This window comes from Pseudonaja textilis, chromosome 2 (genome assembly GCF_049901715.1).
Source record: "Pseudonaja textilis isolate UNSWEBS1 chromosome 2, rPseTex1.2, whole genome shotgun sequence".
Classification (NCBI taxonomy): Eukaryota; Metazoa; Chordata; class Lepidosauria; order Squamata; family Elapidae; genus Pseudonaja; species Pseudonaja textilis.
The window spans coordinates 161,623,907-161,650,855 of NC_141991.1; the positions used below are offsets into that span (position 1 = coordinate 161,623,907).

At 37.1% G+C, this 26,949-nt stretch overlaps 1 protein-coding gene across 5 annotated transcripts; it reads left to right on the forward strand.

The window, feature by feature from the left end:
- Window positions 1-1,217: 1,217 nt before the first annotated feature.
- On the forward strand, window positions 1,218-25,422 carry CASP2 (caspase 2). 5 transcript variants are annotated; one of them, XM_087926266.1, is made up of 12 exons: window positions 1,218-1,387; window positions 2,744-2,991; window positions 3,483-3,633; window positions 7,249-7,416; window positions 10,056-10,137; window positions 13,066-13,163; window positions 13,526-13,702; window positions 14,193-14,321; window positions 14,681-14,771; window positions 22,812-22,961; window positions 23,071-23,180; window positions 23,903-25,422. In XM_087926266.1, the coding sequence occupies exons 3-12, from the start codon at window positions 3,484-3,486 to the stop codon at window positions 24,035-24,037; spliced, it is 1,290 nt and encodes a 429-aa protein (XP_087782392.1). In that variant the 5' UTR covers window positions 1,218-1,387; window positions 2,744-2,991; window position 3,483; the 3' UTR covers window positions 24,038-25,422. The 5 variants fall into 5 exon arrangements, with proteins under 5 accessions (XP_087782392.1, XP_087782395.1, XP_026576458.1 ...); XM_026720673.2 differs by having other exon boundaries at window positions 1,238-1,772; XM_087926269.1 differs by lacking the exon at window positions 2,744-2,991 and having other exon boundaries at window positions 1,228-1,387.
- Window positions 25,423-26,949: the final 1,527 nt, after the last annotated feature.

A 26,949-nucleotide genomic window follows, 5' to 3' on the forward strand; every position in this document is an offset into this window, starting at 1 on the left:
CTCATCTTGGTACCTAATGGCAGTCAGGCTACCTCTGGCAAGCATATGGAGGGCTGTGCTAAAGAAATGCCACCCCACACCATTACTGACCCACTGCCAAACCAGTCATGCTGGAGGATGTTGCAGGCAGCAGAACATTCTCCACAGTGTCTCTAGACCCTGTCACATCTGTCACATGTGCTCAGTGTGAACCTGCTTTCATCTGTAAAGAGCACAGGGCGCCAGTGGCAAATTTGCCAATGTTGGTGTTCTCTGGCAAATGCCAAACGTCCTGTAGTGTTGGGCTGTAAGCACAACCCCCACCTGTTGACGTCGGGCCCTCATACCGCCCTCATGGAGTCTGTTTCTGACCATTTGAGCAGCCACATGCACATTTGTGGTTCTGGCAGTGTTCCTCCTGTCCCTCCTTGCACAAAGGGAGAGGTGGCGGTCCTGATGCTGGGTTGTTCCCCTCCTACGGCCTCCTCCATGTCTCCTGATGTACTGGCCTGTCTCCTGCTAGCGCCTCCATGCTCTGGATACTACGCTGACAGACACAGCAAACCTTCTTGCCACAGCTCGCATTGATGTGCCATCCTGCATGAGCTGCACTACCTGAGCCACTTGTGTGGGTTGTAGACTCCGCCTCATGCTACTACTAGAGTGAAAGCACTGCCAGCATTCAAAAGCGACCAAACTATCAGCCAGAAAGCATAGGAACTGAGAAATGGTCTGTAGTCACCACCTGCAGAACCATTCCTTTATTGGGGATGTCTTGCTAACTGTCTCTGCTTTCCACCTGTTGTCTATTCCATTTGCACAACAGCATGTGAAATTGATTGTCAGTGTTGCTACCTAAGTGGACAGTTTGATTTCACAGAAGTGTGATTGACTTGGAGTTACATTGTGTTGTTTAAGTTTTCCCTTTATTTTTTTGAGCAGTGTATTATGGCTTAGTTAGCTATAGCTAACAAGCAGGTAGCATAATAATGTAAATACTGTCCCTGTCCTATTTTTTTTTTTCTTATATGTATCCATTTCATGTATCCATAACTATGTTTATACTTATACCTGTTATCTTATAATTGCTTGACAGAACAAACAAACAGGAGGTAATCACTAATCTGTGAGATTGCCTTATTGTCGCTGAACTATAACTCCCAAAACCCTTCACTATTGAACCTGCTAGCTGAGATTGCTGGGAATTGTAGTTCAGCGGCATCCGGCGCAGCGCGATTCTCCACTCTCGTTTTAACTCAGTGAAAACGATGTGCAGCACGGGAAGGACCAACAAGAAAGCCACAAAGGAAGTCTTTTTCATAAGGGACGCAGTCGCAAGAAAGGCAGATTATAAAGTCCAAAGTTTGGATAAATCAACGGAAACAACGGCCGCCTGGATCTAGAGCAGGTGAAAAATCCCGAACTCTGCAAACCAAACCAAAAAACACCGAATCGGAAAGAAATCTTTTCCCTTTGTCCTGGGAGAAACATAAGTGCGCGTGCGCGGTGTCTGTGTTGGGGGGGGGAAAAAATCCGCCACTCGCGCAAGCGCACAAATAGCAGGTGGCGAAGGCGCTCCCACGTGATCAAGGATGCTGGCTTTTTTTTTCTTTTTCTTTCCTGCTGGCTAAAGAGCGAGGAATTTGAGCGGGAAACCGCTTTTCCGCCTGGGGCCTAGCAGGGCTGGCGGCGCCCTAAGGAGGACCGGAACGTGCCGTGCGTTGCTTGGCGGTGTCTCCTGCGGCGCGCTTCTTAGTCAGGGTCCGACGCCAAAAGCGACGGGAGTGGAGCAGGTAGAATTAGATTGAGGGAGCCTGGCGAAGCCTCCCGCCTGCAGGGGACGGCAAGGGATGGAGCAGAAGGACCGCCCGCCCTGCAGTTGCGGCGCGGTGCCTTGGGAGGGCGAGGCTGTTCCTGGGGGTCGAGTTCCCACTTTGACGTCCCCCCCCCTTCCCCTCCCCTCCCCTCCCCGAGCGTGTTGCTGACTTCCTTCACCCCCCCGCCTGCCCCGATTCCGCTCTCCTTTTGTCTTTCTCGCCCTTTTCGGCTCAGCATGCAGAAGCCTGGATGGGAGGAGCACGTTGAGTTTCTGAAACTCTCTTCGTGTTCTGGATTTAACTCTGATTTTTGCAGCCGTCCCATCACTTGGGTTTGCAGTGCAAATGGAGCGAGAGGAAAAGATGACTTCCTTTAGGAGGTCACCCGAGGACTGAAAAAAGTACATGCTTAGGAGAGGTGGGATTTGCACGAAGGGATGTTCTAATTTGAACAAAAAATCAGCTTCAGAAATTCTGTAGTTAGAAAAGATCATTGGACTTGAACAGCATTTGAAGTATTTTTTCTCTCTCTCTGCAAAGACAAAATTAAAGCTCTTTTCTGTTTATCTGATTATGGAATAATCTGGTGGCACTGCCATGGATGTCAGTTGTTATAGGGCTGGAGTTTTCCATGCTTTCTGTGCAAAATGAAAATGAATTCAGCGAATCCTTGCCAGTTTTACATAAAGCCATAAATGTATCATTCATAAATATTTGCTGTGACATAGCTCTCATCACCTTGCTGGGGTTTATTTTGCAAATAAGGGTATAGCTTTTAAATATTATTAACAACTGTACCTTGGTAATGTGTGAGATATTTATAAAAATTCCTGTATAATTGTTAAGTCCACATAGTATGATGCATCTGCTGAGAGTAATGTTTCTTGACTCTGGTATAAACATAATAAATATAGCAGAACACATTTTTGAAATATACTTTTCAATAGGAATCATCAATTTGGAAAGGGAACGCTATGAAGGAAACTTGTTCCTGTTGCCTGAAGTTGGCTGTTCTTTGGTGTGCTTTATACTGTTGTCTGAAGTGAATGCCCCATTAAAAACAACCATAAGCTATTTGGTTTGATGCGGACTTAAATCACAAAATGTAAAATTATTTTTGGAAAGGAAGAAATTATGACCAACATTTCAAGCCATCATTCTATTTTTGAGTAGACTATTCGTCCAGCATTATCAGGTACATACCACAGAGTTTGCTGTGAAATGTTTCAGTTGCTGATTTGCACTTGTGTGGTAGCTGTTGGTTGATTGGAGCAGCAACTCACTGATTAAAATAATACAAAAGAATTATCCTATTAAGTGATAGAAAATATGTGTATTTATAGTTCACAGATTTTTAGTTGGGTGTATTACTGTGATGCAAGAAATGGTTTCATGCGTGTCCAAGAAATACTTGTTTTGACCGTGATCTGACTTGACTGCAGGTCTGAATAATTTTGCCAAAGCCTATAATATATATTTTCCAATGCTTAAAGATAAATTTAAATTTAATTTTAAATTTTTTAAATTTAAATTGGAAATATCTCTTATAGCCACTAGTAGGTTTAGAACTATAATGGTTAATTAAATTAAATGTTCAAACACTTGCTTCTTTTGTGGTTGTAAGTTTTAAACATTATCCAAGATGTGAGGAACAGTTATTTCCATTTAGATTTGTTTTGTTTCTAGGATGCTGGGTGCATATGGCATGCAGAAATGTCACCAAGAGGTGCTCAGAAAGAACCGCATATCCCTAGCAAGTCAACTAGTGTTGACGGAATTAATGGAACATCTTATAGAAAAAAATGTTATCACAGAAACAATGATGGAGACGATACAGGTGTGTTTGGTTTTATCATACCTGGGCTTAATTTTAATTACCTCAAGTAATTAATGCTCTAATATATTGTTTATGCTTTTAGTTGTTAACATTGCATTCTTCATGAATAAATGTCAGCAGTTTCAGGTAGCATACAGTGGTATAACTAAACCTTTATAGATGAATGAAAGCTTATAGAGTCTTGCTTGATCATCTGTGGTGAGAATTGATTCTAAATACAAATGGGAACACTTTATAAGTGGAACAAACATTTCTTTTTTTTTTAACTTTTAGTCAACCAATACTAATAGTAATAAAAGGTTGTTTGATAAATTTTCTGTCTTACAAGCCACACTGCAGAATAACAAGTAGAAGAGGAAATAAAACATAAGTTTTAGCAAGCAGTGCTTACATAAGTAATCAAAATATAGCTATTGAAGTAAGAACCTCTTTTCTCAGTAGTTCTCAAAAGTTAATTTTTTAAAATCATTTACATCATTAAACATAGTAACTAAATTATTGGAATGCTTTTGAAATATTTATATTCCATATTTTTCCTAAATTGCAATTGTCTCAGTGTGTGTTGAATGATGAAAAATTGACCAATATATTTTAGGAATGTAAATGTTGGAAAGCAATATAACTTTCTCACTTGCAAGCTGGGAGACAAACTCACCAATATCAACCAGATTTATTTCTATTCCTATTCAGCAAAAAAAAAAGAAAAAAGAAAAAAACTTATATAGGATGTTTATTTATGAGACCTGATCTGAACTTCTTTATGTGTTCGTGTGCTTAATTGCATGACAAACATTAAAATTATTATGTAGGGTTTTTTAATTGTCACTATCTTAAGCATTGTATGTTTAGTGAAACAGAATATATATTTTATATTTAAATTTCTCATCTCCTGTGAGTTTTCTGTCTGGGTATATAATATTTGAGAACCAGTTTGGTGGTTAAGTTTAGTGGCTAAGGCATAAGGCTAGAAATCAGACTGAATTCTAGCCTCACCTTAGGCACAAAGCCATCTGGAGGACCTTGGACTGGTCATTCTGTCAGCCCTAGGAAGGTGGCAGTGGCAAACCACTTCTGAAAAACCACGCTAAGAAAACTGCATGGATTTGTCCAGGGAATCTCAGTGAATAAGATATGATTAAACAGAAGAACAACAAACTTGCGTTGCTTTTTGTGAGACAAAAGATAATAGTATAGGAAAAAGGTTTGAGCATTGAGTTGACAAAAATATAATTAGATGGAATATTTTATTGATTGATTGATTGATTTTTCACATTTTTGATTCCCCATGTATCTCTCAGAGAGGGACTCTGGGTTGTGTACAATAAAATGCTAAAATATAAAAACAGCATATTATCATCTTCCTAGTGTTGTTCTGCTTTTTGGATTGACAAATGCCATCTTGCATGATCAAATGTAGCATACTGGTCATGACTGCATTTTGACAGAGATGGCTATAGATCCATTGGTTGCAAAGAAACAAAAACAAAACCCCATCACCTTAACTGGCTTGCTGCCTGGTTGGTTTGGTGGGTGCTCAGCTTATAACAGTCCTAATGGGCTGGTAGTATCCAGCAGCACCACTAGGAGGAGCAGATCTTAATATAAAAACAGCATATAAGAATTAAAAATGAAAAATAATATTTAAAAGGAAGCGAGGATGATTGAACCAGTTAAAAATTGATTAACAATGCAAAAGGAGAGTTCTCAGGGTTCCAACCAGCCCCACAGCTGCAGGCACTTCTGAGATTCCCCCAAGCCAGGGTACAGAGCCATGTTTTAACTCCTTTTCAGAAGGCCAGGAGAGTGGTGCGATGGCGCGATGGCAGAGAAGACTCTTCCTAGACTCCATCAGTCAAAATTTTAAGGCGTCTGCAACATACCTTCCCTACCTAATTGGGTGGTATGGGTAATAACAATTAATAATAATAAATCAAAAACATCTGCCAGACTATCCCACTTCCTTTACATGGAGGTTCTGAAGCTGTATGGAAAAACATCATCAGACATAGAATCGCTGCTCAACACTGTCCATCTACATAGCCAAGATATTGCAATGGAGTTTGGATTGGACAAATGTGCCGCACTCGCTATCAAAACAATGGAAAAATCGTGAAAACTGAAGGAATCAAGATGTCCCAGGAAAATAACATTAAGAGTCTGCGTGAAGATGATTACCACAAATACCTGGGTATCCTTCAAGCTGACAACATCAAGCACACTGAAGTCAAGAAAAAGATTAGAGATGAATACATCAAGAGAGTGAAGAAGATCTTGAAGTCCAAACTCAGTGAAGGAAATTGCCACCAAGGCAGTCAACACCTGGACAATTCCAGTCATTAGATACACAGCTGGAATAGTGGACTGGACTCAAGCAGAACTAAAAGCAATGGATAGAAAGACCAGACAAACAATGACAATGGACCATGCATCCTTGCAGTGACATTGACAAACTATCTACCAAGGCGAATAAGTGGGCGTGGATTGTTATAAGTACATCAAATGGTTGAAGAAGAAAAAAGGGCGTTGGAAGAATATCTAAAAGACAATGAAAAAGATGCACTGAAGTTGTAACAATGAGGCCCATTGTCATTGGGGCACTTGGTACCATGTCCAAGAATTTTGCAAAATACATCAAAAAGTTGCAGTTTCCTGCTGTAATGCCAGCGGAATTGCAAAAGACTGTGCTAAATGTTCAGTTGACTGAGTTTCATGTTTAATGAATAAGTTTAATAATAATAGTAATAATAATAAACACCTTACTCAGAACTGCCTATATACTCAGATGTTTATCTTAACAGAGATCCTTGGTTAGGGCTTGAACTATTACGTTTTTACCAGTCCCAGTAAATCAAGTTGAACATTTTAATCAACAACAACAACAAATTAATAATCACTGCCATCAAACAAAACCTGCCTGCTTCAGATCCTTTGGAGGGACTTGATAGATGGATAAAAATGCAAAATCCAGTCTACACATATGACTGTGCTACCAACTGTAATAATAAAATCTACCCTGCTTTGTAACTGCCTATAATCTTAGACACTATCTTAATTATTCTTAGGCCGTTATTATGACTTGTATTGTCTTAGACTGTGAATCTAACCATAATGACCATACATTTAACATCATCAAACAACATTGACCTATCCCAGGTTCTTGAGAAAAAATTGATAGGTGGATAAAAATGCAAAATCCAGGAGCCTCTGTGGTGCAGTGGCTAGAGTGCAGTACTACAAGCTACTTCTGCAACCAGCTGCCTACAGTTTGGCAGATCGAATCCCACCAGGCTCAAGGTTGACTCAGTCTTCCATCCTTCCGAATGGGTAAAATGAGGATCCAAATTGTTGGGGCCAATATGCTGACTCTGTAAACAGCTTAGAGAGGGCTGTAAAGCACTATAAAGCGGTATATAAGTCTAAGTGCTATTGCTATTAAACATCTGGCTGACAATGGCCAGCCATAATAACAAAATTAACTTTGGCAAAATTTCATCATTGCAAGCAATGTTTTGATGGCAAAGGTAGTAATAATATCTTCTGGGTCTGGATAGCTTTTTGTTGTTATTGCTACTCATTAATATTCTTTGAATGGCATATATTTTTTCATTAATACAGGCGAAGTCTGGCAATTTTAGCCAAAACATAGAATTCTTGAATTTGCTTCCGAAGAGGGGCCCCAAAGCCTTTTCAGCCTTTTGTGAAGCTTTACGAGAAACTAAACAACAGCACTTGGAAGAAATGCTCTTGAGCACTATCCCCTGCCATAGGACTGAGGCTATAAAGGTAAGGAAAGATAAAATATATAATTAAGAAGCACATTTAGTGTTAGTGATTCCATATTGCTTTTTCATGCCACACCAGTATATTTTCAGTCCCCCTTGATCCTGTGTATTCAACTTCCTAAACTTAGAAAGCTAATGTCTCATAGAGAAGGTGTTTAACTTAGTTTTCATTATAAATAGTTTTACAAGCATTGGGAGGTTTGGATCTCATTGCATCTACAGGCAAGCAACTTTTAGAACCGATATATTTCATTAGGACTGTACAATGGTATGCACACACTTCTTGCTGTGAAGCTATTTTTTCTTATATTCTGAGAAGTATTTACCAGGAATTGTTTTGAAACTCATGGTGATTGTAAGATTAAAAGTGACAGAACTGTATTTCAGCCATTCTTTGTATATTGACTTAATATGAATTTATAATTAGATTTACAAAATATTATTTTACCCGTTACTTTAGATAGTGAAAATAAGACAAAGTAGCGATACTTTTGAATTATTCTGCAATAAATCTATATTACAGCTATTCAGCCTTATCACGATAGATTTCACAACGAACAGAGCTAAAGTTACATGGAAGGTACCAGCAAGTTCAGCAAAGTGCTTGTAATGTTTTTTTCCAAATCTGGAGTGGCTTGTCTAGAATTTAGAGAATTCCATTTGAGATGTTTGAAGAGAATGAACATGAACCCTTCCATCTCACTTTTCATTCTGCTAGGATAGGACGGAAAGGGCAACATCAGTAGTAGTAGTAGTTGTTACTACTACTAGTAAATACTAAATAATTTTAATTTAATTTAATAATAACACCAGCTAAACAACTTTACTGTTCACATTGTTGTGAACAGATAATAATTGTACACAAGCTGAACTGGACAGTTTGGACTGAAAAACAAGAAAACTGACTATTCACTGTGCATTATATTTCCATAATGATGTTGATAAGAGTTGCTTCAGCAGTGAGGTGAGTGCCATGTAAATTTAATAAATAAATAGAATGTATCTTTTCTGCAGAAATTGAGATTTACTTCAGGTGAAGTGAACTGTTGAAGAACGAAAATGTGCACTGGCTGATTATGTAAAAAACAGCCAAGAACAAGCATTGATGTAAATTAAAAGTTGGAACTTACTAAATGTATAGAAAACAAAAGTGAATATGGAAATAAACCCACTGACAAGGAAAAGCATTACATGGTCAATTTTTACAAGAGATCGAGAGGAGCCTAGATAATGATAAAACCTGTGAATTGCTTACAACTGGGATATTAAAAAAAAAGTTAAGGCTTGGTTGTAGTTTTATAAGAGCAAGCTATTCGAACTATACAGACAGAGCCAAAATGGAAAAATCATCAAATGATTCAAAGTGCAGATTATGCAAGAAGCAAAAGAAATAATAGAACATAGCTCACGCAAGAAGATCATACATACTGATAACAAACAATGACATAATGTAGTTGCCAAAATGTTTCACTGGAACATCTCCAAAAATTATCATGTACGAATAGTGAAAATCTGGTGGAAACAACTGAAAAAGTAGTAAAAAATGAGCAGGATAAAATATTGTGGGATTTCCAAATACATACTGATAATTTTGATAATCAAACTCATAATTCACCAGATCAAATGTGGTTGAAAAGAAGAAAGTGTGGATAACTGATGTAGCAATATCAGGATAGTAGAATAGAAAACAAAGAATTGAAGAGGATCACGAAGTATCAAGAAAATCAAAATTGAAAGATTATGGCATAAACTGCCCTTAGTGTCCAAGTGGTTATTGGGACAGTGGGCATCATACCAAAAAAATCTTGGAAAATGTTTTGAACACCATCACATTAACAAAATTTCCATCTTTCAATTACGAAAGAACCACACTGCTTGGTTCCGCATATATACATTACAATATCCTAGATTCTTGGGAAGAACTTGTTCATATGAAGGCCAGCACCAGCTAAAGAATTGGCAGCTGTGACTTCAGGTTATGAACTAATATAATAATAATAATTATTATTTATTTAAATAAATATTATTTATTACCTTGATATGCTGCCCGATTCTCACTGACTGGGTGGTTTGTTTAAATTTTTGAAAAACAGAACAATGCAAAAAAATAACATTTTTCTTCATATATGTGAAATATGCATTTCGTGCATTTGTTAGAAATGTTCTTTGAGGAGACTGTAAAAACAAAAAAGATTCCAAATTAAGAGTATAAAACAGTATATATTTCTATAGAAAGGTAAACCTGATCTGAGTCATCACAGAATTATAGGAGGCAATACATAAATACATTTGTGCATGTATTTGGTTGACTGAATGTGATGAAGTATTGCAGTCAAATTTGATTCAATAGGAAAACATTGATTCAAATTTGATTCAGTAGGAATCTGTATTACATGGTAAGTACTGTGGGCAGAACTGTGAAAAGTTTCTGATTATTGTTCATTGTATGACTCAGTATATTTTGCGAACTGACTGACTTTAGGGAATTATTAATATCCATGTGCATATGCACGCCTATTTGCACTATCATAAATGGTGGGAATTTCTTCATCTTTTGTCCCCATTTCTCATCTGAGGTTTTATTTGATGAACACAGTATCTCTGTGATATTTTCATAGTACTTTCTGGTCTTTTTTTCAGCGACCTCATTGCTATGATCAAAGTTTCCCATTTCCAGTGCCTGAATCCTGTGAATCCCAGAAAAGACTATATCAGAATAATGGTAAATTTATAATACAATCTGCCTTTTGTCACAGCACTGACATTATTTCATAGACTTGCAGAATGTACCATATCTGACATAAGAACTAATATGTAAAAGAAAAAAAATGCTATTTTTGTAATATACTTATTTGCCAATTTGTGCCTGTAAATTTGTGCCTGTAAAAAAACATGTCAAATGTTTTTAAAATTAGTATATTAGGAAAAAAGCTCCATATCTTTTAATAGGAACGAGTCTGAAAAAAATTGTCTCAGTATTTTTAATGTCAACACTGAGCATAAAGTATGTTTCTAAAAGCCAGTGGCAATAGAACCTAGAGATACTCAGGGAGGTTTTGTTATTATTTTCATTCCAGGCCATGAAAAATAGTTCCGTGTCTTAGTCTATTTTCTTGAACAGATGTAGACCTTTGTGTGCTATGGTCTGTGTGCTTAGGTCTTCTCTGTCTGAGTGGTGAGATGGGAGAGTATCTTACACAATTTTTGCTTTGTGCTGTATTCCCCATAGTGTAAAGTTCAATAGCACTAGCAGATAGATAAATAAAAACTCACGCCAATAAATGTTTGGTGTTTTAAAATACTCTTACTTATTATTACTATTTGGTTACATAAATTATTTTCTCTTAACTTTATAAGACAAGTATGACCTTTCAAGCATTTTTGAAATCACATGCATGGTTTCTTAACCTGTGCGTTCTGCGTAACAGGGTGCTCAGAGATATTAGGGTAGCTTGTAAAATCAAAGAAGTGTTGACTGTGGACTGGCTCTTTGACAGGAGGAAAAAAAACCCATAATTTAATATTTTAAAGATATCCTAAGACGGGTGTCAAATTTAAGGCCCTTGGACCGGAAATATCAAGAGACCGCCCCATAGTGCCTCTGGTGGCTAAAACAGGCTGCATGTGCTGCCCCCCTTCCCCCCCATGGAGGCCTCTCCATGGCCTCCTGCAGCACTCTCCTGGCTGAAAATTAGCTGAAAAATGGGTTGGAAAATGGGCCAAATGGCCTATTTTCAGCTGGCAGAGTGCTGCGAGACCATGGAGGGCAAAAATGCCCCTCTGCCGGCGCACAGAGGAGAACTACAATGCTGATCCAGTCCTAGAAGAAATCTAATTTGACACCCCTGTCCTAAGAGAAAGAAATCAAGGATAGGGATCTAGTAAAGTATTATTCAGGCTTAATCCCTGAAACATCATCTAGCCTAATGCAATTTTCTACATTTGAATAAAAAGTTGGTCTGCAATTTCTAAGAGAGGCATTGATGTACTTTTTTCTTGTGGTATTAGTTTCATCTGAATAATTTTTAAAATTCATTTTCCAGCGTGTTTCTTTCAAAAATGTTTTTTATAAATTAATTATACAATATAAATTATTTTGTGAATTGTTTTTTAAAAAAGAGAAAATACTTTGGAGGTTGACATCTTTTCACATTATTGCCCACACCTTTTCTTTTTATACAGGTCATGGTTGAGTTATTTTTGGAACTCCCAGACTAGAATCCTGACTGAAGGATATACAGAAATCAACATCCCTGTATAAAATTATAGCTTTTTGAAGGACTAATGGAAAAAACTATGAAAAACAATCCAAATTTAATGCTCGGGATTTAGCTGTATCCCACTGAGATTTTAAATTGCAAACTGTTTTACTAGCTAATAATGGTATAGATTATTCATTGGATGAGTCTATTATTCATATCCCATGGCTATGACTGTAGCCTAGACATATTCACAAAAGTTAATTGGCTGCTGTTAGTCATATTTTGTTGTTAATGTGTTGTGATATAAACATAGATTTATATACTGCAGAAAATGGAAGAATATGAAGCTATTTAAAGAACGTTAAAAGTTATACATGTGTTCAAAATACATGAGTTAGAGTTGTTCAACGTTGTAGACCAGGGGTGTCAAATCTAAGCACTCTATGGGCCAGATCCAGCCCCCAGGCCTTTGACATCCCTGCTGCAGACCATCATAAAGCAAAGAAGAAAACATGGGTCCTCATGCTGAGTCCAGCTACAGATCTCCTTTCACCCAAATCCTCATCCTTATTGCCAGATACTTCTGTCTACTGTAATTTGCTTGTGTCTCATCCTAAAGGAGGAGAAAGATAGTGATGGTGAAATACCAGTTTGTCCACCAATATGTGCAAATATTACCTACTCTGCACAAATTTTGTTGAAGATTCACATTTTTAAGTTGTACTTCATCCATGGTAACCTTCCTCTCTTGATACTCAGAATAGCTCCACTAGTTCAAACGGCTACTGTTATTTAAAGGAAAAGTTCAGTTGAGAGTTAATTTCTGCTGGAACTCTGATAGGGTGTGAGATGGTTTCATTTGAAGCACTTGGACTTCAGTATTTCAATGAGAAAAAGAAACATTGCATTACAATACAAGTAATCCTTGATTTATGACCACAATTGAGCCCCAAATTTAGGTTGCTAAGTAAGTCAGTTGTTAAATGAGTTTTTGCCCCATTTTACAGTTTTGCCATAGTTATTAAGTGAATCATTTGGTCATTAAATGAATCTGGCTTCCCCCATTGGCTGCTTATCAGAAGCTGGCTGGGAAGGTTACAATCAGTGATCACAGGACCCCAGGACGATGCAGCAATCAATACATACCAGTTGCCAACTGTCTGATGTTTTTGACATGACTGTGGGGGGTGCGGCAACAGTTATAAGTGTGAAAACTGGTCACTTTTTTCAATACTTTTTAAACTTTGAACAGTAGTTGAAAGTTGAGGACTACCTGTAGAATACTTTCTAATATATGCCATAGAGATAAAATGCTTTGATTAAGAAATGCATATACTGTATAGTTTTTTTTCTTAAATATTGTCACCTTACTGTAATTCTAAAGCATGCTGTTACACAGTGGCTTGCTTTGCTGTTGACCCTTTTACATATTTTTGTTCGGTTTGCAGCAGTGCCTATGGAGCATTCATTAGATGATGGAGATGGCCCTCACTATTCCCAGGTGAAACCATGCACTCCAGAATTTTATCACACGCATGCACACTTGGTAAGTAAACTGGAAAGTGGACATTGATAATTTCTTTTGCTGCTTTTCATAGATAGGTCTGGAGTTTTTTCTTTACAGGAAAGCAGTTAAATAAATGGGCTATGCAGAAACTCAAAAGTTTCGCAAGCTGAAAAAATAATCACTAGAAGACTCGGAAAGTTGTTCATAGATAATGAGCTTTTGAATAAAAGCATTGGGGGATTCTACATTAGTGTTTTAATTTTGTATTTTGACTTCTCTCTGACCCCTGGTAGAGAGAGTGGTATATTTTAAAAGCAACTTGTGATTTTTACTTTCAGTGTATATACCAAGAAACTGATATATATATATATATATATATATATATTATCTGTGTTTAATAGGCATACAAATTGAAATCGCGCCCACGAGGCCTGGCTCTTATCCTTAGCAACGTGCATTTCAGAAGTGAGACTGATCTGGAGTTGCGTTCTGGAGGAAATGTGGACAATGCTGCTCTAGATACGCTCTTCAAGCATCTTGGATATCAGGTGTTTGTAAAACATGATCAGACTGCACAGGTAAATTGAAAAATGTGACAATTGTGACAAATGTTTGCATAAGTTCCACAACATTTCTTTTCCAGAATTGGCTGTATTTAAGATGGCATCTAGATTATGTTAGAGTGAACATATCCTCTTAGAATTCCTTTTTATAGTTTAAAATTTTAATTATCTATAATATTGGTTTTAATTTCCATTTCTTGATTGTTTCATTAGCACAACTTTATTTCTTTATTTCTATATAAATATATATTCATTAATGATTCAATTAACAAAGATTTTCAGATTTAAATTTAAAAAATTGAAATTTCCTTGGAGTCTGGATTGAAAATGTTATAACATCATGAACACTTTTAGAAACGATGCTCATACATTTTCAATTTTGATCATTCCTGAATCCTTTATCTCCTAGTTATCACGCTGTTTGGCGGTTTTTCCTCTAATTTCCAACTTCATTTGCCTATATGGTTCAAGAGATTGCTGATTAGGGATACTTTTTTGTCCTTAGGAAATGAAAGAACAGTTGGAAATTTTTTCCAAGCATCCAGTTCACCAAAACGTAGACTCCTGCATAGTATCGCTTCTTTCGCATGGCATAGAGGGTGGAGTCTACGGAGTGGATGGGAAGCTACTTCAGGTAACTCAATCTGATTCCTTGTTTGCTTCAGAATGTGATCTTGCAGGGAATCTGAGGAGCAGACTGGCTACATGGAAACAATCAAGCGTTAAAACAGTTCTAATGTATTATGAGATTCTGCCTTAAAATAGAATGGAAGATATTTTGGTGAAGGGGAGACAAATGGAGGGGGAAAAACTGGACAGAGTAGATAGTATGCTTGCATTGTAATAATTTAAAAAAAATATGGCAGCCTTTATAGTCTTTGAATCACGATACAGTAAAATATTAAAGTAATAAAATAAAAAATGTACAATGACAGGAATCGATTTAACAATTTTCTTTTACTCAGTTACCTTGTCGTCTTGTTTCTTTTCCAGCTGCAGGAAATTTTCAGTCTTTTTGACAATGCAAATTGTCCTAAACTTCAGAATAAGCCTAAAATGTTCTTCATCCAGGCATGCCGGGGGGGTAAGTGACTGGGGAGGGTGACCTGTGATTCATGACAAACATTCCCCTTTTCGCACGCTTGTGCTCACCTCTCCTCTTTACTTCTCTCAGGTATAAGCGGAACCCATTTCACCTCCCTGCCTTGCTGTTGCCACTACCTTTCTCTGTAAGTGGTTCTCACTGTGCATGGCTTTGGTCAGCAACTTGCAGACCTTGCAGTAACATGGAAAAAGAAGAAGGAGATTTGTAATCTCTGCTTCTTGCATGCATCATGGGGTCACTTAGCCCTACTAACCGCACTCCAGTGAGATTGTGTGCTGGAACTTTCGTTCTTTCTCTCTTTGGCCTCTGGTATTTCCTGCCTGTGCTGAACTTTGATAGATTGAGATCACCTTGTATGAATAGCTTGAAAAAGTTTGTTATTTTGCGTTTTTGTTTGATTCAGATGCATGGGGGTGGGGGCAGATGAATTTAAAATACTGTTAAGATCCAGAGACATCCTAAAAAATGTCTCTTCTCATCAAAGTTCCTTGAATCTAAAACAATTATAGGGATGTAAGAAAAAAAAAGGATATAGAATATAAGACTGATCTTGGCCAGATTATATCATAATCAAAGGATTATAACTGATGTAAGTACTGCGGATGATTCAGCAGATATTTCAGCTGATTAGGATTTGTAGGAAATGTTTCAGTTGCTAAGCACAAACATATCACCATAATCTTAAAGGATTTCCAAGATTTTAAGTAAAAGCATCCAAAGTGAAAAATAATATCTACATGAATAATATGGACCAATAAGCCAACAGGCATCATAATTCCAAATTATTCCCTAAATGCTTTTCTTATAAAAGGCTTCAATTTATCCAACTTAGGGAAAGATAAAAACTGGTGCATCTAATATCTGGAAAAAGGCTGTTCTGTGAAATAGGGCCATTGCTATGAAATAGATTTTCTGGACTTCAACACCCTCATCTCACAAAAGTAGGGAACCATCACCTTTTCCTAGAAGGCCTGCATTGGCAAGATGATTCTGGTGAAAGGATTTGGATGTATATTTTAAAATTAGGAGCCCTATCTCTAATTGTGGCTAGAGTTATCTTGGAAAGGAAAAAATGCTTTAATACATACAGAAGTCTAAATTCTCTGTGATTCAGATTTAGAAATTGTTAGTAGTGTCAGCAGTATACTTGGCTTCATGGAGGAATTGAACAAGGCTGCCAAGATAAAGTTAACTTCATCTAGGCAGCCTTATTCAATTTCTCCATGAAGCCAAGTAGCAGAGAGCATTGACTCCATCTTACATAAGCTTTATTATCTAAAGCTTTATTTTTTTTCCTTTATACCTTCAGCAACATTATAACTCCCATTACAATTTATGAAGGCTGAGATTCTAGAGAATTGGGTTCAGCAATATCTTGAGGGCCGCAGTTTTTCCCCTTTGCATTAAAGATTATTTTAACCTTCAGACAGCGTACCTGCAGTACAGATGAACTCTGTGAAGTAAATTAGAAACCAGCACCTAGAAAATCTGTTTATGCAGTTCCTCAGAAGTTTGCCTTAAATGTTCGCTTTTTATAGGGAATACATTTTAGGCTTGAAAAAAGTTTTATAGGGAATAAAGGTTGAAAAACTGGACATTTTTAATAGGGCACTTAAATGGTCCTTAAATTTAAATTTATTTATTTTAGCCAAGATTCAGATCTTAGGAGAATACCGATGCTTCTCTTTGATGTGCAAAACCAGAATAGAGCTAGTATTCTATTACTGTGCCAGGGCTGCAGACACCTTATTTAAGGTAATATATGCTTTTGAGGTATGTAAATAAAACTAGTATTACAATAACACTTCTTTGTTATAATAAAATTAACCTATTAAACTTAAGCAAGTTTATTTAAGGCGCACATAATTTCATAATACCTATCTGTCATAAACATTTGAACTAATTTGTGACATAATTATTATATTCCCTTTTTTGTTGAAATTCAAGTGCTACAGATCATAACTGAATGGAATTTACCACTAAAACCAGGGATATTTCATCAGGGAAAGCAGGAATCCAGTATGTGCCTTGCACAGAACAACCATGAACTGGATGCAAATCCCCTGGGTTATGCACCAGTTTATGGTTAAATAAATGGTATTATTTATTATTGTATTATTTTACAATATTTTTGGACTGCTGCATTACTACACAACTCCTAGAGGTTGCAGTATTTCTATTAAAAATAATAAAGCTAGTACATAAAATGACAGTGTGTACTAAATTCTCTGTGGTGTCTTTAATACCAACAAGCTGTGAATTAAAAGCCATATGAAACGGTTCAGTCTTCTGATAATTCCAAACAGCATACTGTAGTTTGTGGATAGAATATGTTTTTAAAGAGAATACTGCAGTCATTTGTAGCAGCTTTATGCACTACCTTGTTTTCAAATACAGATTTAAATTCATTGATGGCAGGATTCATATTAGCATATTATGGAGAATATTTTCTGAAATCTCTCTAAAAGTATTTAGGAAATGACCAAGGATAGAAGGAAAAAAAGGACCTCATCATGTCCTTCCATTGAGAAATCAAGCACTGTGACTAAACAGGTTACTTTAAACATTTCAAAATTATTTACTTGGTATAATTATAAAAATTGAAGAAGTGGAGGCTTATAAAATATGTTCAAAAATGCCTCTATGGATTATTCTGAAGATAATTTTGTAAGTGTAGTAAAAGCAAAGAGAACTTACATTTGTTTCTTTGACCTAATTTAAATTTAATTTATTAATTTGCTCTGTTCAATTTAAAGTTGATATTTTTGTCTGGTATCCATTTGTGCTAAGTTTTTCAGTGAATAATAAACTGGATCAAGAAATTTGGCTAGGACAACATGAGTAAATAAATTTAGGGTTAATCTTTTAACTTAGTTGGAAATAGAATGTACAGAAAGATAGCCCAAGCCAAACCCTAAACCACTTAATGGCTTGAACTTGTAACAAAAGTCAGGAAAGTAGATTCACATGGTATGCTAATCCATAAACCATGACTCAGAAGCCACAGTGATTAGATTAACATCTTGTGCTAAGCTAGAATCTGCCAAACAACTTTATGCTATAGTATGATTTGTGAACATAGCCTCAGTTTCTTTGGTTAGGGTTAAGGTTGAAATGGAAGACCTTAGAAGAAACACATTTGGGATCTATGTCCCTGTCTCTGACACTCATTGTGGAGATGCTGGATCTGCAAAACTGCTAGAATTAGGAAAGGAAAAATACCAGTGAATACCAATGAGAACTGCTTGGGGACCTCAGGAAGAAGAAAAATGCTTTCTTTTGCTTGACATATGATGTGTCTTTTCCTGGGGATTATAGGCGTTCCCCAAATGTGTTTGGTACGGGTATTTTTCTACTGATTTATCTTCAGAGGATTGATCACAGAGACAAATGTTCAGTAAGATAGCACCATCTTTCATAATTGGAGATTTTTACTTAACTACATAGATTTTTATTTATTACTAAAGAGTTTAATGCATGGTTAACAATTTATTTGCTCATCTACCAAAGGAGGGGAAAAAAAATCAAGAATTTTTTACGACATAGCTTGTACATTATAGTTCCATGCATGAATTCATCTCCAAGAAATTAAATGTTTGACTTAAAAGCTGCGTTAGCTGGTCTGTTTAGCTTTATGTTATGTTACTGTAGCTATAAAATAAAGAACGACTTGCAAGAGCTTCATTATGCAAACCTGGCATTTGATGCTTATTTTGATTACCATATTGTTACATTGTCTAAATGCATGGGGGCTTCTTGTTTGTCCTACTTTGATCCAATCTTCCATAGCACACTGCTGCTGCCTCAGTATTGCAGCTCCCACTGTGAGGCGTTCATCTGTCCACTAGCTGCTGTTTCCTTCCCAGTAGGTGTGGACTGGCTCCTGCTGTCTATTTATTAACCTTGCAGCTGGAACGGAGTGGTTATGTCTATTCTACAGTCTTGCTGCCAGTAAATATTGAATGCTTGGATTTATTTCATGTTGAAGGGGAAGGGAAAAGAAGGAAGGTTAATTCAGTTAGGAACAGCAAGGGTCAGCAACAACTCTGCTTTCTCTAGGGGCATCTTATGATTTCACCCTTATTATGAACTGGTTTCAAACTGATTATATTAAATATAAATAGCAGTAAGGGTAAGTATACAATTTAATAACAATAGTGTGCATAAAGCAATTTCAAAGCACTTGACACTGTGAGTCCAGCCGTATGTGTAGCCTTATTAATATTTAGCATGCAACAAGAACAATGAGCAAGAAAGCTCCCCACCCCCAAGATAAATTGGAAGTAAATAATGATAAAACTAGCTTTGAAAATAAGCTAATAGCCTAAAAACCTTTTTTGGGGCGGGTGGGGGGGAGCTTATACTTTTAGTAAAACTTAACACTTGACTGAATAGAAAAGGAAAGATTTTTGGAGCAGAATTAGCTGAATTTGGATTTGCTGAAAGAATAATTAAAAGGAAGGAAATATAAAGGTACAGAGTATAAGCTGTTTTCTCTCCATCTGAAGCTCTTGAAAACAAGGTTACTTAGTTAAGAAACCACTTGGTTGGAGCAGAGAATGTGAGAAAGACTTAATATTTGAAACCTCTGATGAAAGCTGTGGTTATAAATCAGCTAGTCCCCCACCTCATTTTTCTCGCTTTGATATATTTTCCATCAATAGAAAAAAAAAGTTTTTTTTAATCCTGCCTCCATTTTTAGAGCCCTCAGAAGCCTACCTTTTCATTTTCCTATGATGTCTTTAAAATGTACCATAAATTAATACTGTAATTATTTAAAACTATTAAAGCAATATTTAAAATAAATGCTTAAATTGACAGGTTTTAGATGAGTATTAAAGAAGATAGTGGCATTTATGGTGATGCATATAGATATTGAAAACTTCTATTTTTAATTCCACTTGTATTCTTAGCTTGTTTGTAAAAAGCCTGTACCTAAGACTTCATGCATGTTTACATTCTTTATCCAGCGCCATTTTGATTGGAAAATTTTTCCTTCATATATTCTTTTTTAAAAAAAGTATTGAAGATTTCCCATAGCTGAAAATTCCTAAGGCTGTCTTGGAAATAGCAACCACAAAGAGTGTATTAGAGACACTGGTGACCTTTCTTTAACTGTTGGAAATTGGATACAATAAGCATGGAGGGAGGTTGGCAGCAGTTTATTGGTAATATTAAGGTAGTCTGTAGACTCTACATGTAATTCATTCAGTATTAGGAATTTATATGGTGCCTTCAGAATTCCCCATTATTACAGTCTGATCTATGATGGCTGGTACTGACAATACAGAAGAATGTTTAAGTCTAGCATAAAGTGCAAGTTTTAAAAATTACAGAACTAGTTACAAAATTAATAGCTTATAGTTTTACAATAACTGGTGTGTATAAGATGAACAAACAATAGCTAGAAGTTTGAGAAATAATAGCATAACAACTATAAAATGACTGAATTCCAGTCAGATTTCATGTTTTTACAGCTGAAAATAATGCTCAATTAAAATTAGAATAATTGTATAGTAAAAAGATACTGAAAAAGTTTACAGCATTACAGATTACAAAACTAAATATAAAAAGTTGGAGTAAAAATACAGGTGTAGCAGTACTATTAATCAATTCTTGCCAAATCTTTCTTACTGCTGGTGCAGAATGTGACATAAGTTATGGAGGAGATACTCAGAAAGTAATCAAGAAATATAAAATCGATCTGTATGGCTTGGCAATTTAGAGAATAAAGAATGTCAATACTGCCAACACCATTAAATGAGCAGTTGAGAAGGTTATGCTTGATAGTTTCAACTTGTCCGTCATCACAAGGGCACAGTTGTTCTGGAAAAGATACCTTCCATCGAGTTCAGTTGAAGGGAAAGTATTGTACTGAGCCAAAATAAAAGCCCTTCTATGAGAAAACTGCCATTTACTTTCATTTTTTAAAAAAGTGATGCATTTAAGTCAGATTGGCACCCAATATCCATTGTATTCTTCCTATCAGTTGTTTTGACTTACTCATAGCCTAAGACAGGGTCCCCAGCCAAAACCCGGACTGTGACCTACTACCAGGCTATGGCCTGTTTGGAACTAGGCTGCGTAAGATCTGGCCAGTGCATGTGTGCATCAACTTGCATGAGTGGCAGGCTGACACATGCACAGGTGCACCATCCCGCTGCTTCTGTGGGCTGGTTCCCCCCTCCCCCCGCTGGGCCACCAAGCCATGGGGACCACTGGCCTAGGGAGAGTAAGTGGTAGAGAAGAGTGATGATGTTAACGTTGCTTTATATCAAGTTTCATCTCCCAGCATTTAAACTGGACAAGGTCCACAAGTGCAGTCTTGGAAATAAGCTCAACTGATCGCAAATGTGAGATCCTTGGTGCTCTCTGAACTTGGTTGTTTTGTGGCAGACATTCCATTACCAACTAGATAACATCGTCAGTGCTAGAAGATAATGGAGTTTGCTTTCGTTTTCTATACCAGCGGCTTGCCTTGTCAGTGTTGGTGAGAGGGGTATTGATCAGGCAGTTGTGTTTATTGTTAAACTTATTTGTCTGCAGTTCCTTGATTGGTGTACTGACTGGGGTATCAGCACCGACAAACAAGCTAACAGTAAATAACAGCCTAAGCAGGGAACCACCAGGATCAATCTCATTAACATTGACAGGGCAAGTCACTAGTATATAAAATGAAAGCAAATCCTGCTCTCTTCTAGCACTGATGATGTTACCTAGTTTGGTAATGAAATGTCTGCAAGAAATCCACTAAGCTCAGACTAGCAAGGATCTCACAGTTCAGTTCTGAATTACAAATATTCTCTTCTATTGATCTCTATAAATTGTACCAACTCTAGCTAGTTGGAGCTACCAATACCTTCTTTTGCTTAAAAATAAAAAATTCACAGTGGCAACAAAGTGCTTATTTGTTTCAGACAATATAGCTCTTATGAGCGTTCTGAATACCTGAATTTCGTAGACTATCCCCAGATATTTAAAATATGAGACCTGTTTATATACCAGGCTTCCTTGCAAAATGTTTGGTTTGAAGGTTTTAATAGTTTATTTTCAGTTATAGAGCTAGGATTACCAAGACACAACTAAGTCCCATCGGAAAGGATTCTTACATCATCTGGATAGAGCAGAAAAGCGCTATGCAGGAGGAACGGGACAAGTATGTTTAATACTCTTGTGAGTTAGAACAGCACTTGGTGAATGGCCAGCCTTAAGGGTTCATTTGACTGCCAGGGATCTGCTATTGTGAAGAGCATGACTAAGAAACAACAAGTATTAATTAACTGGAGAGGTTTTTGGTTTTTCCCAGAGTCAAGTCATAAGAGTCAAACATGGAATTAAGTCGTGAGAAAATTCATATAGCGAACCCTGATGTGTGTCGAATACCTCTTGATTAGATGTTGCAAGCTCTGATCAGTCATGGATTGACCTCTTCCTAAAGCCAGCCTGTCTCTCCAGTAGGTGGCTTCCCTTTTCTAGCCAATCTCTTTAACTTCCACTAAAAGCTTCTGACAGAAAATATCCTAAGTAAACTAAAGGACTGCAATTTGCCAGTCAAGCCTCTTCCTTACTTTTGATATGGGTGTTGCATATACTTTTATCTGCATCATATTTCTGTGCTTGTGAATGCTATATAAGGTTAATTAATAAGAGGACTGTTTTAAGAAAAGTTAGTTTATATCACACACAGCAATAGCACTTCAACTTATATACTGCTCCATAGTGCTTTACCACACTCTGCAGTTTACAATGTCAGCATATTGCCCCACCAAATCTGGGTCCTCAGTTTACTGACCTCAGAAGGATGAGTCAACTTCGAGTCCCGTCAGGATCAAACGCAGGCAGAGTTTTCCTGCAATACTGCATTCTAACCATTGCGACACCAGGTTTACTGGTGAATACATATATGAAAGTTTGTATCTAAGAGTTGCAACCACTGATTGAGGATTAAATGAGTATGCCTGTGATTTAACAAAGTTATACAATAGAGCTGCATAGGGTTGATCTTTTTTCTTTTGTTAGATGAGACAGACCGTGGAGTGGATCAGATAGATGGGAATGACCGGGCCAATTCTCCTGGCTGTGAAGAGAGCGATGCCAACAAGAAGGAAAATCCTAAATTGCGCCTCCCCACCTGCTCTGATATGATCTGTGGATATGCCTGTCTGAAAGGTAGTTTGGATAATACAAGTGCTGCCATATTATCACACTATTTCTCCTGTTATGCAGCTAAGATATTTTGATTTCTTTCTCCTTTAATTAGCTTTGGGTTTTTTTGTAGGTACAGCTGCTATGAGAAATACCAAACGTGGATCATGGTATATAGAAGCTCTTTCTTCTGTGTTTGCTGAGGATGCCAGAAACATGCATGTGGCTGACATGCTGGTCAAGGTGGGCAGGGATACTGTGCTTTGTTTATTTTATGTTATGTCTAAATTTAAAGTAATTGTCTGTACTAAGGATATGCAGGAAACCCCACCAACTAGTCTCTAATAGTCAGTGCTTGAATCAAAATACTTGGAGTTTCAGAAAGCAGAATGATGAGGGAGGTGGCAGGTAGGGAAGGAAGGGACTGAGAAGGGAGCACGGAGTAGGAACTGCTGGTTGGATAATCACTGCCACCATAGGTTTAAAGGTAGCATATCCAACTAGTCTGGCTTTCGGCCCTCTTACGTTCTCAGACCTTTTCTTTCCTTACCTCCTCTCATCTTGCTCTTAAAGCCATATATGTCAGCCATGGTAACTAAGGAAAGTATGGAAAGGAAAGTCGAGTACGTTGCTTGAGGGGCTCCCTCCCGCAATCTAGCCATAATTGTTGCTGATGTCCTTGACTTCAAGAGCAAGATAAGAGACAGAGCAAAAGAGAGTGCTGGAGAGATAAGTCTGTCAAAGCACAGATTGTGCAGAGGAGAAGGGGTACTGTATTCCTCACTGGAATTCATCTCAGCCAAAACCTAAAACAGGCTGTTTTGGGGGGGCCACTTTTGACAAACTGCAGCCCACCCAAAACGGTGCAGCAGAACTTCTGAGACACAACGTAATAGGTGTTCATGTTTTCTTTTTGGTAGCTATTTACATTTTTAGATAACCTTTTATTATTTTCTGTCTTACAGGTAAACAGACTAATCAAACACCGTGAAGGCCATGCCCCTGGCACAGAGTTTCATCGTTGTAAGGAGATGTCAGAGTACTGTAGCACTCTCTGCCAAGACCTTTACCTATTTCCAGGGATAGTTTCTGAGAATTAATTACATTGTTATGATCTTCATGGGTATCAGATGAGTTCAAACTTTGTATGACAGTGAAAATTTGACTGATGAGCTATGGCATATGCTATTTGCTTTCTTGTTTCTTTAAAAAAAAAAAAAAACCTGAGGTATCCTAAGCTATAACCTGTAAGTAAATAATGCCTGGCCATGCCAAATTTTTTACACCGTGTGCAGAGTTTGCTAAAATTACTCTTCAGAGTAGGATTTGGCCATTGTTCTGGGGGTTTTCTCTCCATGTGCCAAAAACTGATTGATGGGGAGCACTTTAATGATTTTATGTGAGTGTTTATAGAAAATGAGTTTAAAATTTCATGTAATTATTTTTATAAAGAAAAAGATATAAAACGTTTTTTAAAAGTTACACATTGAATTCTTTTTTAATTTGAATTGATGTTTGGTTGCCCATAGCGATAGGCTTGAAAGGGAACCTTAACTCTAAAAATGGAGGCTTTGCAGACTATGATGGCCAAGTTAGAATAGTAGGCCAGTGCTAATGTTGCTTTATGCATATAGATATTCAAGCAGTCACTGAGTTACTAGTTTTTGTTATAGAACTTTTCATTATATGCTTGCTGGTTACAATATTTTCTACAGTGAAATTAGATCATTCTTGTAGAAAATTGAGAGCAGGACTTGGAAATAATCATAATGATTTTCATTCTTCAAGATGCTTCCAGTTACATAAAACTGTAAGTTTCTAAGTTGTAATAGCTTTAGGTTATGATTCCAACACTACCTGCTCCTTCAATGAATAGCATTAGCTTGACTGAAAGGCTTCTGTTTGTTATTGTGCTTATTATTTGTTTTTAAAATTACTGGTTTGAAACAGTTTATGATTTAACATAAACTGGAAGTGCTTTTAATGTAGAACAGGAAATATTTTGCTCTTCTGCTTGTAAGGATGCCTGGACAGGCACAGGATAGAAAGTAGAGAGGAAGATTTTAAACCCATTATTTTTCAGAATCTAGTTCTACTACTGTAAATGGCCCCTTGGGTGGGACCTATCCTGCCTTTGACTTTCCAGTGGTCTTCGGAACAGATGCAAGACAGTTTCCTTGATAGGTGTGAATAGACTCTTTAGGAAACATAAGAAGCCAGGCACTCAGTAGCTCCAGTAATTAGATTGGTAGCCCCTGGACTTGCTGCAGTGCTTGAGAAATAGGTTCTTTCCTCTAATTAACTTGAAACCTTTGAAAATACAGTTGGAATATTTTGTGCTCTTTTTAAAGAACACTTATTTTTGTATTTTTTTAAAAAGTGTTTTGTCAACCAAATGATAAGTTTTTTAAAATCACTGCCTATATATGTTGTATATAAATTGCTTTCATATGTGCCGAAATAAAAAGTAATCTCATTTTCCTAATTCTGTGCCTCTTTTTTCCTCTTTCACTTGTGAGATTTACATCTAGATTTTTCCTGCCAACCTATAACACCATATTCTTGAAGCTACTGTTAAACAGCGATAGGATAAGAAAAGGTTAATGCTGCAGTTTAAAAAAAGATCAGCATTGAGAATTTAAGTTCTGCATGTTTAATATATTTGGTAGTATTCCTGATAGGCATCCTTGAAATGAAATCAGAAAGCATTCTAGTCATATCCCTACCTTAAAGCAGGGGAGAAGCATGGAGCTTTTTGGCTGGACAACTCTGACTGGAAAACTATGAATAAGAAAGAGCTTAAGATCCAATGCAGTATCTTTTTTCTTTTGTCTTTCAACTGTCCAGAGCCACTAGGTTCATTGAAACAAGAAGAACACATTAACCAACCAAACCAGGGATGCTATTTTTATCTTTACTGCGATTAGCAAAAGTGGTATCTTTCCGGCTGTTTTTGTTTACCATGTTTGTTTGTTGTGTGAAGAATATATGGGTTACACTGTAATATTGTCCCTGAAGATTGTTATATGTTTTTGCTTCCTTTTAAAGTCAGTTTATTAGATACAAAAAATATCCTTGGTGTTGGATTTTTGCTGACAGGTTTTAGAAAAGCAAAAATCTACTTCAGAACTATCTGAGCTTTCTTTATTAGATTGTGCAAAAACAGGAAGGATGCACTATGTAAGCCAATAACCAGTGAGATGTGTTGATGCTTTTGTGGCTTTGATTCCTAATTTCACAAGCTATGTTATGTAGCCAATAGGGCTCAAAAGGTTGACAACCCATTCTGGCATGACTTATATAATTTAGCAGATTTTTCTAATGGACTTTTCTACTGACTAAAACATGGTAACCTCAGGGGAAATAGGTAGAATTGATTTCATGGGGTGAAATTATGGATGTCCTTACTCATTACGCTTACCATAGAATTATGTCTTGCTGATTTCATTGGTGCCTGTTTGTCCACAAGGATTGCAAACCACAACCTTTTTTCACATCTGTGAAGCTTGTGGGATTGGACTTCAGCCTCCTGGGAGAATTAAGGGTTGAGAGGGCATTCGCAATACCCTAAACATGGTGGATAATGATCCTGCATTTCTATGAGGGAAAAGTTGGCAGCATCACCACAATATCCCTGTAAATATAGTAATTATGGCAATTCATCCTCTCCATTGTTTTGTTTGTCTCTACGGGTCAAAGAACTGACATCCTCTTATTCTCTTCTCCCCTCAAACCTCAGATTGTTTCCCCTTCTTATTCCAGAATCAATGTCCAGGGACATAAACAAACTTGCTGTAGCCAGGAGAAAGAAATCTTACCACCTTTTAATTTACTGGGCTGACTGAATGCCAGGGCAGCAGTTAAAAGATATTGAGCAAAGCCATGACGCCTGTGTCACAGCATAAACAAGTGGGGGTCTCTGGTTACATAACTCCCCCCACCCCCACCCACATACATGGAGCAGGCTTCAGCCAGAGAACTCGGAGGGACATCTATTATTTCTCATTCCATG

Bases quoted from the DNA above. Each gene is read 5' to 3' on its own strand.
- CASP2 (XM_087926266.1), top strand. From the start codon at position 3,484: ATGCTGGGTGCATATGGCATGCAGAAATGTCACCAAGAGGTGCTCAGA. The intron at 13,164-13,525 runs GTAAGTAAACTG...TGTGTTTAATAG, and splicing joins ATCACACGCATGCACACTTG to GCATACAAATTGAAATCGCG. The intron at 14,322-14,680 runs GTAACTCAATCT...TTTCTTTTCCAG, and splicing joins TGGATGGGAAGCTACTTCAG to CTGCAGGAAATTTTCAGTCT.